This window comes from Propithecus coquereli, unplaced genomic scaffold (assembly GCF_000956105.1).
Source record: "Propithecus coquereli isolate 6110/MARCELLA unplaced genomic scaffold, Pcoq_1.0 Scaffold34, whole genome shotgun sequence".
Lineage (NCBI taxonomy): Eukaryota > Metazoa > Chordata > Mammalia > Primates > Indriidae > Propithecus > Propithecus coquereli.
This window is the reverse complement of record NW_012149063.1, coordinates 10,430,594-10,443,621: the sequence shown is the minus strand read 5'-3', so window position 1 is coordinate 10,443,621 and position 13,028 is coordinate 10,430,594. Positions and strand designations below refer to the sequence as shown.

Here is a 13,028-nt window from a genome sequence, read left to right as displayed (position 1 = left end):
TTTCCAGGAAGGCTGCACGATCTGTTCAAACATTAGAGGTGCAGTAAAGCCTAGAGGTTAAGAGCATGAGCTTTGGAGTTCTTTTCCATCCTTGTCAATGATGTCACCTGCTTCCGGGACTAAATATTGTGTCCCCCAAGGTTCAATTCTTAGTCCTTTTGTTGGACAAGTTCTCCCTTGGTGATTTTACCCATGTAATTAACACAGAGGGCTGATGACCCAAGATTACTATCTCTAGCCCTGCTCAACTGTAATGTGTGTCCATTTGAACTCGGTATCGTTGCCCTCAAATTTCCTGTATTTCCCACTTCAAGGAACTCTACCACCCTTACTCAAATCAGAAACCTCAATGTTATCCTTCATAGGGATGGGAAAATGCACACCCCCATCTTCCCAAAATAAAAAATTCTTTTGTGGAAATGCAGTGCTTTAAAAATTATGGGTAAACAAAATTCTTTTATTTCACTGGCAAACAGTCTAAGGCTTGTTTTTCTCACCACGAGCCTCTGGAGCCATCTGTCTTACTGTGTGTTCCTTTTCTTGCTGCCTATTGTGTGACCTGACCCTTGACTGCTTGAGAAGTTCTAGGAGAGGTTAGAGAGGGGTTATTGTCTCAGAGTTGGCAGAGACAATTGTACTTACTGCTCCATGCTGGTTCAAACCAAGATCATCTGTATGATGATATGTGACCTTCCCTTGGCAAACCAAAACAGACCCAGCCATTCTAGTGCTGCTGGGGCTAGCTCAAGCCTGTAGATTACACCTCCTGAACTTCACTCAAATTGGCTTTCTTCTCTTCATGCTTACTGGCATTGCCTTAATTCAGATTTTGTCTTTAGGGAGAGGAAGAAAACCACTTTGTTCTTTTGGAAGATAACTTTGATGGATGTTTTTGCTATTGTCTGGCCTCTTTTGATCCAGTCTCTCCCATTCAAGGCAGTTAATCTCTCTAAGTCTCATCTGATAAGAGATGATGATAACAGTACCGACTCCATATGGTTGTTGTAGGAAGTATATAAAATTATGCGTGCAGGCTGGGTGCCTGACACATAGTGAGCATTCAATAAATGTTAGCTTATCATCACCATCATCATCTTTGATGATCCACTTTATAGGGTCTCAAGCTGCTCCCAATTGCTCTAAACACAATCAGTTGTTGCCTTTCCTATAGTGTTTTGAAGTCCTCTGCTTGGACACTTATTTTTATCTTAACTATTTCTATCTTTACTAGACTGTGAGCACCTCAAGGGTAATGAGCATTTGAGTTCATTTTTGTATCCTCAACACCCAGCAATGTGTTTGGCACATAGAAGGCAGTAAATAAATATTTGTTGGAAGAGAGCATTGGATGAATGATGTATGCCTGTGTTTTGTTTTGCATCTGAAATTCTCAAATATCAATCAATGTAATTCACTCTATTAACGAACTAAAAAAGAAAAATTACATAATCTAAAATCACATAATTAAAAGACATAAGAATTGAAGAGTAAGATGATCTAACAACATGGCTAGAAAATCCATAACACTTTACGGGTAAGATACTAAAGTTAATAATTGAACATGGCAAGATTGATGGATACATTTTCAATATACAAAAATCAATTATTTTTATGTACCAATCACAAGCATTAGAAAATAAAATACTAATACCATTTACAATAACATGAAGTTTTTAAACACAAAGGTACAAATGTAACAAATTGTGTGTAAGACCCTACATGTAAAACTATAAAAGTTTGCTTAGACAAATTTTAAGAGCCTTAAATAAAGTTAGGGATGTTTATAAAGACTCAGTTTTATAAAGATGTCAATTCTCCCCCAAATTGATTGATAGATTTAACATAATTACAGCAAAAATCCCAGCAGTGGGCCGGGCGCGGTGGCTCACGCCTGTAATCCTAGCACTCTGTGAGGCTGAGGCGCGTGGATTGCTCAAGGTCAGGAGTTCGAGACCAGCCTGAGCAAGAGCGAGACCCCCGTCTCTACTAAAAATAGAAAGAAATTATCTGGACAACTAAAAAAAAAAAAAAATATATATATATATATATATATATAGAAAAAATTAGCTGGGCATAGTGGCACATGCCTGTAGTCCCAGCTACTCGGGAGGCTGAGGCAGGAGGATCGTTTGAGCCCAGGAATTTGAGGTTGCTGTGAGCTAGGCTGATGCCACGGCACTCTAGCCAGGGCAACAGAGCCAGACTCCGTCTCAAAAAAAAAAAAAAAAATCCCAGCAGTGTACGTGTATGTATATAAACTTCAAGTTGATTCTAAAATTTATATGGAAATGCCAAGGGCTAAGGACTAAGTTGAGGATTTACACTACCAGATACTGAGGCTTATTGAAGACTGTATTAGTTAAGGCAGAATGATATTGTCATAAGGATAGTTAACTAGATCAAGGGAGTAGAATAGAGAGTCCAGAAATAGATCCAAACACATATGGACAATGTATTAATGAAAAAGGTGGTACTATAGAGTGTTCGGAGAGGTATTTTTTCCCTCAAAATGGTTCTGGGTCAATTAGATATCCAATTTTTTTAAAAAAAGAATCTTACTGCAGATCTTACCTTTAGTTAAAAAAAAAAGGAAATCTTGACTCCTAACTCATATTATACATGAAAATCATTTCCAGTTGGATTGTAAATTTAAATGTAAAAGTTAAAACAATAAAGATTCTAGGAAAAGAATAGGAGAATATCTTTAGGAGTTATGAAAAGGGAAAGATTTCTTGAACAAGACCAAAAAAGTACTAATCACAAATTAAAAGATCGAGATATTTGACTGTATCATATTAGGAACCTCTTAATCAAAAGACACCATTAAGAGAGTGGGAATATAAGCCATACAGTAGGAAAAATATTTGCAATACATATACCTGGCAAAGGGCTCTTATCCAGAATATAGAACAAACTTTCACAAACCAATTTTAAAAAGGCAAACAAACCCACAGAAAAATTAGCCAAAGTTCTGAACATGTACTTCATGAAAGAGATATTGAAATAGGCAATTAATATATGAAAAGTTGTTGAACTTCATTAATCATCAGTAGGGAAACCATAAATTTGTTGTCTAATTGGGACACTTTTGAGAATAAAAAGGAATGTTATGAATAATTCTGTCAGCAAAACAGACAAACCAGTATAGATGGTCATACTAGTCATCAGAGATAATCAAATTACTTTCACAAGAAGATACCACTACATATCTACCAGAATTGCTAATGTTAAAAAAAAAAAAAAACCTGACAATATCAAGTGTTACTGACAATGTAAAGCAACTGAAACTCTCATACAATTCTGGATGGAGAGTACAATTACTTTGGAAAACTTCTTAAATATCTCTATTGAAGCTGAACACGTGAAAAACGCAGCAATTCCATTATAGGTTTATACTCAACAGAAATGCTTATGTGTACTAAAAATGTGCAAGAATATTGATAATTGCATTATTTGTAATTGCTCCAAACTGGTAACAACCCAATGTTTATCAAGAATAGAATGAATTATCAGTGTTACATTCATGTTTTGGAATATAATGCTGCCATGAAAATGACCAAAATGAATAAATTTCAAAAATGTAATATAATGCAAAAGAAGCCAGACACAGAAGAATACACATTCGGTGACTCCTTTTATATAAAGTTAAAAACAAGCAAATTAGTGTATGTTGTAGAAGTCAGTACAGTAGTTGTCTTTTGGGAGGAGGGAAGGGGCATGGAGGTGGCTTCCAGGGTGGTGATAATATTTTATTTCTTGATCCTGGTGATGGTTGCATAGGTGTGTTCACTTTATGAAAATCCATTGAGCTGCATACTTATGAGTTTTGCACCTTTCTACATGTATGTTAAACTAACAAAAAATATTGAAAAAGAGAAACTAACAACCAATAGAAGACATCTGGAAAATTAATTTTGCAAAGAGGAAAGCCAAAAATAAAGATATCCAAATACAAATTTTAGATGTATAAATTAGCTTCCAATTTCAAATGTTTAAAATATGCGACATTTAACTTCAACAAAGAATACTTTAAAATATCTTTTTATCTCAATAACCATTACCCAAAATCTTGATATCTTTTTTTTTCTCCTATAGTATTAGGATGACAGGTTGACTTTTCACTGGAAATCAAGATCGTATTAACTCACTGAGACCCTTTCAGTGCAGCTCCACTCTAACCATTCAAATGTGGACCATTGTTTTTAATATTAAGTGGAGCTTGTTAACTAAATGATGTTTGCTGTTGATAATTATTCCTCCTTATTTTAAATCTGTCACCTCCTGACATCTGTTAGGGTACAGAAAGATCTTCAAACCTCTACATTTATCTTATATTTTCCCATTTCTATTTTTTGGTATATATGATTTTAAAACATACATAATAATTTACTAACAATACAAATATAGAGTATTAAAAGAAAATGTACATATGGCAGCATTATGGGTGCAAACATTTTTACTAACAGGTATGTCCTAAGATAAATATTGACCACTGGTTTAATTAAAATGCTTTGAATACTCAGAAAAGAAACACCAGAATTCTCATCTGTTGGTGTGATTGTGATCGACATAGTTTTACATCCAGCTCTCTGTGGCTGCAGAGATTAGGGGAGGTAGTGTTGGTTTGGGATGTTTTGGTTTATTAATATTTAGTTTGGTTTTGATTTCCTTGGGATGTTCATTGTGATGTTTTATTAATAAATAAAAGGAGGCAAGTGAGTGAGTGTATACATTTAAAAAATTAGATTACAATGTATAACATAACTTTTTAAGTTATTTTTGAATATCTGTTATGAAGCATGATAAGCTGTAAATCAGACATGGGTAGTTAATATTTATTTTAATTAATTTCTTTCTTATATCCCCAGGTGGACCAGATATCTGGTTTTCACATAAGGTCTGTTCTCTGTGTTCCTATTTGGAATAGCAACCACCAAATAATTGGTAAGCCGTTACCTAAATAGTTCAAACTTCTTGTATAAAGAAACAGAAATTTGCTTTAAAATACACTCATATCTTTTTTATGTGCTCATTAGTTTTACATTCAGGACTCATCACGCTATGTCTCATACTCTCGTATAATCTCTTAAGCACAGACATGAATCTGTCCTCATGAATCAACATTAATCAGAACTTGAACAAATATTTATTAAGCTCAAAGAACCAATGAATTTTGAAGCCGGAGGGATCTGAGATACCAACCAATAAAACTCTTTTATCTTAGCTTGAGGAAATTGTGAGAGAGAGAGAGGGAGAGAGAAATGACTTGAGGAAGTTCACAAAGTTAGTTACAGCAGGGTCATAAAACTCAGACCTGCTAACTCTTAGTACAAACTTGCCCAGTATGTCTACATATTTACATCTGTATTTTTGCACATGACATAAATGCAAAGGAAGAAAGAACATTCAGTATTAGTGTTCCCCAAAAGGGTCATATATGCAAAGTGGCCCCCAAGTACCGAAGGAGCAGAGAAATCAAAGAATGAGGCAGACAAATCCAGTTTGTTGGTAAAAGAGTAGTTTATTAGGGGAACTTATGGACGGAAGCATGGTCTTGGGTGGCCACAAGACAACTAGATCTCTGCACCGCAACCCTCCAGACTAACGGCTTATAACTTAGGGACAAAGTATATGTGCTTTGGAAGGATTGTGTAGGTGGAATGCTACAGACATCACAGTCTATGATGTATGCAACATCAAGGGTTGTTTTAGAGGAAAGGCAAAACTTACAGTGAATAAGTGTTCCACATAAGGAGTAATACATAAACTAGACATCTTGGAGGCATTCCCAGACTTGAGGTTAGTCAGGAGTCTCATGGCAGATTAGCATCTAAAATAGAGTTATTCTTGTCCCTACAATTAGACATAGACTGATCCTATGTCTTTCCCCTTGGACAGTTCTGAAATTGGTCACACTTTCCACAGAATTAAGGAATTGTGGGCATAAGCAGCTTCCAATTTCATTCCATTTGCATTCAAGAAATGTTAGGAATTTCTACATGCAATAGAAATTGATATAATACAGTTAACCTTTAAAGCAAGTTTAGTTCTGTTGTCTGCTACCAATGGGGTAAGTATAGTTCTAATAAACTTAATTTATGAGTGCTTACTCTTTCGAAAGTTCACTTCCAGAATTATACCAGATGTTTTAGGGAATAACTTTCAAAACACACAAGTCTAACAAGAAAAACTCAATAATCTTGAAAACCCTCAGTCTATGTTCCCATTTAGTACAAAACAAACAAACAAAAAGAAGTTGTAATTCTAAAGCATGCTTATATTGTTAAAAACACCTAACTTTCCCATCAGGAAGGTAAATCATCACATTCTAGAAGACATATATTATGAAATTCAAAACTTTTAGCATGTAATAGGAAAACTATAGTCTTAATTTTGAGGTAATAACAGATGTTTACTGTTAGCATTGAAAGGTAGGCTTGTATGTGACATTTCCATTTAATATCCACAGATAATACATGATGTTTCTTGTGGACTTTCTCTTCTTTTTAATTATAAACGTATTGAAAACTTATTATATGATGTAATTTAATGCTTTGTACTAGGGGCTCAGATTCCCAAATCTTAGAATATTCTCTATGTTCAATAATGTACCAATATTTTGTGGAAATTCAACAAACTGATGAAAAAAATTCTTTCAGAATTCAGACTTTGACAACACTCACAGTGTACTAAATCCTTTGATAAGTAGAAGTGTCTTAGAGTTTAACAGGCAATTTTAGGGGGAAGCAGAGAGAGACAAATAGATGCATTAGTTACCGAATGCATTAGTTTCCTTCTGTCTCTTACGGAAAAAAAACACGTTTTTATTGTATTTCAATATTTTAACTAATGTTTCCATCCTTCGTGACTTCTCCATTTTAACCATGAACTATCCTTGACTGGGCTTCTTTCTTGGGCTTGAGACTTTCCTGATTGAGTTTTTTGAGGGGAGGGAAAAGGGGCAAAGAGGAAGACAAAAAAACATTTTCAGGGAATCAGATTGATGCCTGGGAGAACTCTGAACTTTACTGAGACCTAGTTTGAATATCACAGCCTTGAAGACAGACTGCTTCATTGTACATCTCAGATTTACTCTCATGGAGTCATCGGGCACTCGAGAGATCAGACTTCACACTGAGTGCAGTTACTTAAAGAAGGCATAGAGTCAGCTCTGGCTTACTCTGTAAGAGTAACATAATGTCCACTATTGCAACTGACCACATACCCCAAACTCTTTCCACAGGGGTGGCTCAAGTGTTAAATAGGCTAGATGGGAAACCTTTTGATGATGCAGATCAACGGCTTTTTGAGGTAAGAAAATAAATTTACAAACCAAGATTTACACAGAGTCACCAATAGTCTCCTGGTTATAGCTTGCTCACATTTGCAAGGATAAATAATTATTAATCAATTATTATTTCTATTATACTTAAAGGGTGTGACAAAATTTACAGGAAGATTTAAGGAATATATAAGTGCTTAGATAAGATTTGGTTCTATTTTTTACTAATCAGATTATTTTATAACCATTGATTATTTTTATCCTAATTATATTACAAAATCAAGTCTCCCTATCTTCTTTCCGAAGAGTTATTATCTTATTCTTGTCTTGCTCATGTGTATTTAGAGTTGTGAGACCCGAGCCAGCTCTTCCAGGTGTACTACTCTCACCTTTCTCTTGTTTACAAGCTTCCATTCATTCCAGGCCCTCTGGCTGGAGAGGTTAGCCTTGAACTGGCTTCCTCGTAGGCCATGCCAGTAACCAACATTAAAACCCATGATTATTTCTTACTAGCCAAGAATACCTCATGGCTTCTTTATTAATGGTTCTAACTCAACCCTTCTTACCCTTAACACTTACCTATGGTTATACTCACTGTGTTTCTTTACCAAAATATTTTATAGCCTAGCTACTGAAAGAGGTTGCTTTTGGTTAAATAGAATGGAGTAACTAAAATCAGTCCACAACCTAATAAATTAAGAACACATTTAAATAGACTAACTATAAGTATGTTTTAAACACATGAAGTAGTTTCTCCGCAACAACATTAATAATTTTTTCTCATGTGCAATGTGAGCTATAAAGTCATTCCAAGACAATAGTAATTATGAATTTTAATGTGCCTATTTCCCCGAGGCCCACCTCTGTATTCAATAAAATTAGATTATTGAGGCCAATCCCTGATGGCTGTCTGCTTTCATATTAGATTTTGCTAATGAGTTGTTGCAATTTTTAATCAGTGAGCTTTCCTTTTCCTAGGCTTTTGTCATCTTTTGTGGCCTTGGCATCAACAACACAATTATGTATGATCAAGTGAAGAAGTCCTGGGCCAAGCAGTCTGTGGCTCTGGATGTAAGTACAGAATTCATATCAAAATCATGTGCTCTAAGCTCTAATTTTATGAGGGAAAATTGTCCTTGTTATAGGGCTTAATTTCTCAATTTTTAGTTACCTTTTCATTGGGTCTTAATCATTTTAATGTCATAGATTCGAATTTGATGAAAGCTGGAAAAACACAATGTTGCATATCATTTTAGGCATTCACAGATTCCTCAAAGTCCACCCATATATGTTCTATGTTTAGACATAGATTTTTTTTTTTTTTTTTTGAGACAGAGTCTCACTCTTTTGCCCGGGCTAGAGTGCCGTGGCGTCAGCCTAGCTCACAGCAACCTCAAACTCCTGGGCTCAAGCGATCCTCCTGCCTCAGCCTCCCGAGTAGCTGGGACTACAGGCATGCGCCACCATGCCCGGCTAATTTTTCTATATATTTTTAGTTGTCCAATTAATTTCTTTCTATTTTTAGTAGAGACGGGGTCTCGCTCTTGCTCAGGCTGGTTTCGAACTCCTGAGCTCAAACAATCCGCCCGCCTCGGCCTCCCAGAGATAGACATAGATTTTAAATATTACATTTATTAAATAGTGATAATCCAAAGATAATTTGTCAGGATTTAAAACGTTCCGTGAACTTAGATTTGAGTATGTGTAGATATTCTGTATATTTACAACTATTCTTATCACGGGAGCAAACTTCACTATAAGGATATGTGACCCAGATCGGGCAATCTGGTCCTGTCACCATCTGACTTCATTCCCCCTATACACACACACATCCTACGGAGAACTCCGACCCCTTACTACACCACATCTCCTTTTGAACCTGCTAAGTTCTAAAAGAACAGTTCTCATCTATACTGAATCTCAGATGCTTGTTTTGACCCAAGACCTGTTTTTTTTCCAACTTCTACTCTGTAGATAGTACCAAAGATTTTGTTTATATCTATGAAATGCTTATTTAGCAGGGCAGATAAAATGTCAGTACCAAGATCAAAGCATATAAAACAGTATAATATAATACATGTACAATCTTCAAAATATTTTGTGTACCAAGCCAGATATTGGTAGAAAGAGAAAACCCAGAGGAAATATAAGTAGGCAAGTCAATGGTACCTGCAGTACTCTGATTTGATATTTAAAGACATACAATTACAGTTATCTATCTATTAATATGTACTTTTTATTTTCTCCTGGCTAGACCATGAATTGTGGAAGCATAGAGATTTTCATCTTTTTCATAATCTTATTTACAGTGCCTGGTAGGGTGCTTAGCACAGAGTAGGGATTTATTGAGTGGTTTTTGGATGATAAGAGAAAGGGAAAGGAGGAAGGAAAAAAGGAAGGTAAGGGACTTTTTTGGTTCTTCTTCCAAGATAGTCCTGCTTTGTTTATATATAACATCTTTACAGTAAGGACTAAAACCAGTATCTACAGGATGAGTTAATAAATGAGTGAACTATAAACGTGCAACCAGCTGATAAGAATCACTAGTAGAGCATTAAGGTCTATGCACAGAGCTAGTTTTAAATCCTGGCACTGTCACCTACTCCAGTTGTGAGAATTAAATAAGATGATGCATGTGAGGACTTTAATAAGCAGTCCATAAAATTATAGCAATAACAATAATCACTGCATTATTTAATATTTTGTAGTCACATATTTATTACTGAGAAATCACCATAGGTTGGGGAGAAAGAGCAAAGGACAGAAATTTGGAAGAGGAAATGTGGAGTTATGCCTCCTTCACTGTCATCAAATTCTGATCTCCACGGAGTTGCCTCACCCATTGTTTTTCACTACCTGCAACTATAAAAAGAAGGACACACCACATGCTAGTCCCAGCTAAACCCTACTTCATTGTATCATGGTATAATTAACATACATAACACACACACAGCACATCTCACATATGGCCGTATTCTCACTCCTCACCCACCTCCTAGTGCATCTTCATCCTGTTGAGAAGGGGCTAGAGTAACCGGGCTGAAGAATGAATGAATGGCCCTTTACCACCGATGGGAAGATTCAATAAAAGGCGCCACTCTCACTGGCATCACTTCCTAACTCCACATATGCCCCAAGGAGCAGCAGTTACCATCACCTAGAAAGTGCTAATGTACTCCATTATTTCTAGACACAGTGTCCTTAACCATGAGTCGCTTATTTGGGTTCACAGTGAACACCCACTTGTTTGTGTAACTCAGATTCCTCTGTCCTTAGACACAAAAATTATTACTGACTCTGCCAAATTTCCAGCCCAACTTTTAGCCTTGCGACAATCTCATCCTTTCAAGAAATTGACTTACATGTGTTGACTTGTATGTTCCATGTGCTTTGTTTTTGTGCCAGTGTCAAAGTGGCAGTCCCAGTCAGAATTCTCATGTTGCCATCTTGCTTTTGTCCCTCCCACCCTAAGCCAACCCCACCACACCAGGTACCAACTTCTTGACTCTAATGATCAGGTGGTATCCATTCCACTGCCTGGCCTAGGAATCCTTATGCATAATTATCTGGAAGGATTTCCTATCCTTAGGACTTTGTGAAGATAAAAAATGATTTGTTGAGAGCCACTAAACCTAAACTATGGAATGAGATCTACATATACTATAATGGACATTAACTTCTGAATGAGTATATATTTTTAAATTTATATATTTATGAATATTATATATGAAGAAATATAATATTTTAATAAATATTTCTATTAAAATATATATTTATATTTATGTATTTATAATCAGCTTAATCCCATAAAGGATTTGAGCTACTTTATAAGAATATAAATGATCTAGCAAAATTTTTAAAGAAGTAAAATAATAGTAACAACAAAGACAACAGAGGGAGAAAGCTGGGGGACACAACCAAATATAATGCTACCCTTGTATCGTCTCTCTCCCTCCTTTCCAGGATCCTGGGCTCACCCTTTCCTCTTTCCCACTGCTGCTAAGGGAAAATTCCCCACTCGAGGCTGGCAAGGTTACTCTTCTCCTTGTTTTGTCTCATTTTTGCTTTTTCTCTTCAGTTTTTATCCTACTTGAACTTGTCCCAAGAAGAGCTATGTATAAATATAGCTCTCTCATTCTCATAATCTTACTACAGTGGCTTTTTTTTTCAGTTAGCAGCCAGAGTGGAGGGATATAATCCATCATATAGCCCCCGTGACAATAACCACCCTAAAAGCCTTTCCTTCCCCAGAAAGGGAGCACACATAGTTCATGGCCTAGAGAGTTAATGGGACTCTTGAGAGACAGCGCAACACTATTCTCTTCTGTCTTTTAAAAATCCTATCCCCAAGGCACTTTTAATAAAAATACCTCCCTTCTTAGTGCTTCCTCTGAAAGTAAATATTCACCAGATAAATTCTCTGGGAAGACTAATCCCCACAAATGGGACTGAGTACAATCTCTGAAACACTCAGAGCTCACTGAAAGTACTGGGTTTTTTTCCCAAAAGATATAGCTTTATGTTTTTCCTCAAATAGCCACTGATTGCCACATATTTATTTAATTCTTGTTACTTTTCCTATTGACTTGAAATGTCATCTTAAATTATATAAATTCTTATATATATTCAAGTACACATGTTGTTTTGTTCCACTGATCTGCCCCTTTCTAAACCAGAAATGCATTGTTTTCTGTACACTTTCAATGTAGTTCTTGCACACGAGTATCCCCTGCACAAGGAGGCTCCTGACTTTATCCGAGCAAAGGGCAGTGTAGGGAGATTTCAAGTGTTGATTTTAGCATTAGTGCGATCAGTCCAGTTGGCATTAATCCAGTAGCTGTTGACCTTGGGCAAGCTACTCAAACTCTCAATCTCAGTTTTTTCATACATGAAATGGGTATGATAAGAAGGGTGTTTTAACTGTTAAATAAAATGATACAGGGAAAGTATATATAGAGAGTGTTTAGCTATAGTTAGTACTTAATAGAAGTTAGCTGTTCTTACTAACCAGTGCACTTGCTGTCCCTAATCTTCATTGAGTTCTGCCTGTTAAGCCTGAGATTTGCTGTAAGACTGCATTGATTGGGGGGAATAGGGAGTAATACCTTTTTGCCTGTTTTACCAGGAAAATCACTTCCTGGTTGAAGTTTGAGCTGAAAACGGATCCCCTGTTTCCTAGTTCTTTGGCACATGCCGTGTTAGTCACACCACTGAGCATCCCTGCAGCACTGCGAGTACAGCTACTGCAGGGCTCTCCTGCTTGCTCAGCACGTGCCTATTGTCTGGAGCCCGTGTTACCATACATGTTTCCACAAAATAGTCCCAGGCCTGGAAATACAAAATTTTCCGTGTCAAACGCAGCCAAGCAGGTCTTCAAAAGCCCTATATCTCCAAGGGCAAAGCTTCCCAAAAAGACCTGCTATGCTAGAAAGTTCCTTCCCTATTGCCACATCCTGGCAACTGCAGCTCATTTTAGCCATAATCCACACACGCGGAAAATAGAAATACAAGCATACAAAACATTTTCTACTATTCTGGCCTTTAAAAAATGGAGTGACTAACACATTATCTGGATTTTGTTTAACAATTGAATTATCAATTCAATTATTTTGATGACTGCTTTCCTTAATTTCTCATCATTTAGTTATACAATTCTATTGTTAAAATTTTCACCTAAATATATAAAATTAATACTCTAAGGCTCTTGGAGAGCAGGGATGCTATTAAAGCTGAATAATGGAACAAA

The 13,028-nt window shown here is 36.2% G+C and overlaps 1 protein-coding gene across 1 annotated transcript in view; it reads left to right on the top strand.

The window, feature by feature from the left end:
* PDE11A (phosphodiesterase 11A) overlaps window positions 1–13,028 on the top strand; it is a 369,842-nt gene that overhangs the window by 196,040 nt on the left and 160,774 nt on the right. The window contains exons 7-9 of the mRNA XM_012650811.1: window positions 4,869–4,944; window positions 7,244–7,311; window positions 8,261–8,353. Coding sequence (XP_012506265.1) covers window positions 4,869–4,944; window positions 7,244–7,311; window positions 8,261–8,353 — 237 coding nt within the window. The remainder of the gene's footprint in view (window positions 1–4,868; window positions 4,945–7,243; window positions 7,312–8,260; window positions 8,354–13,028) is intronic.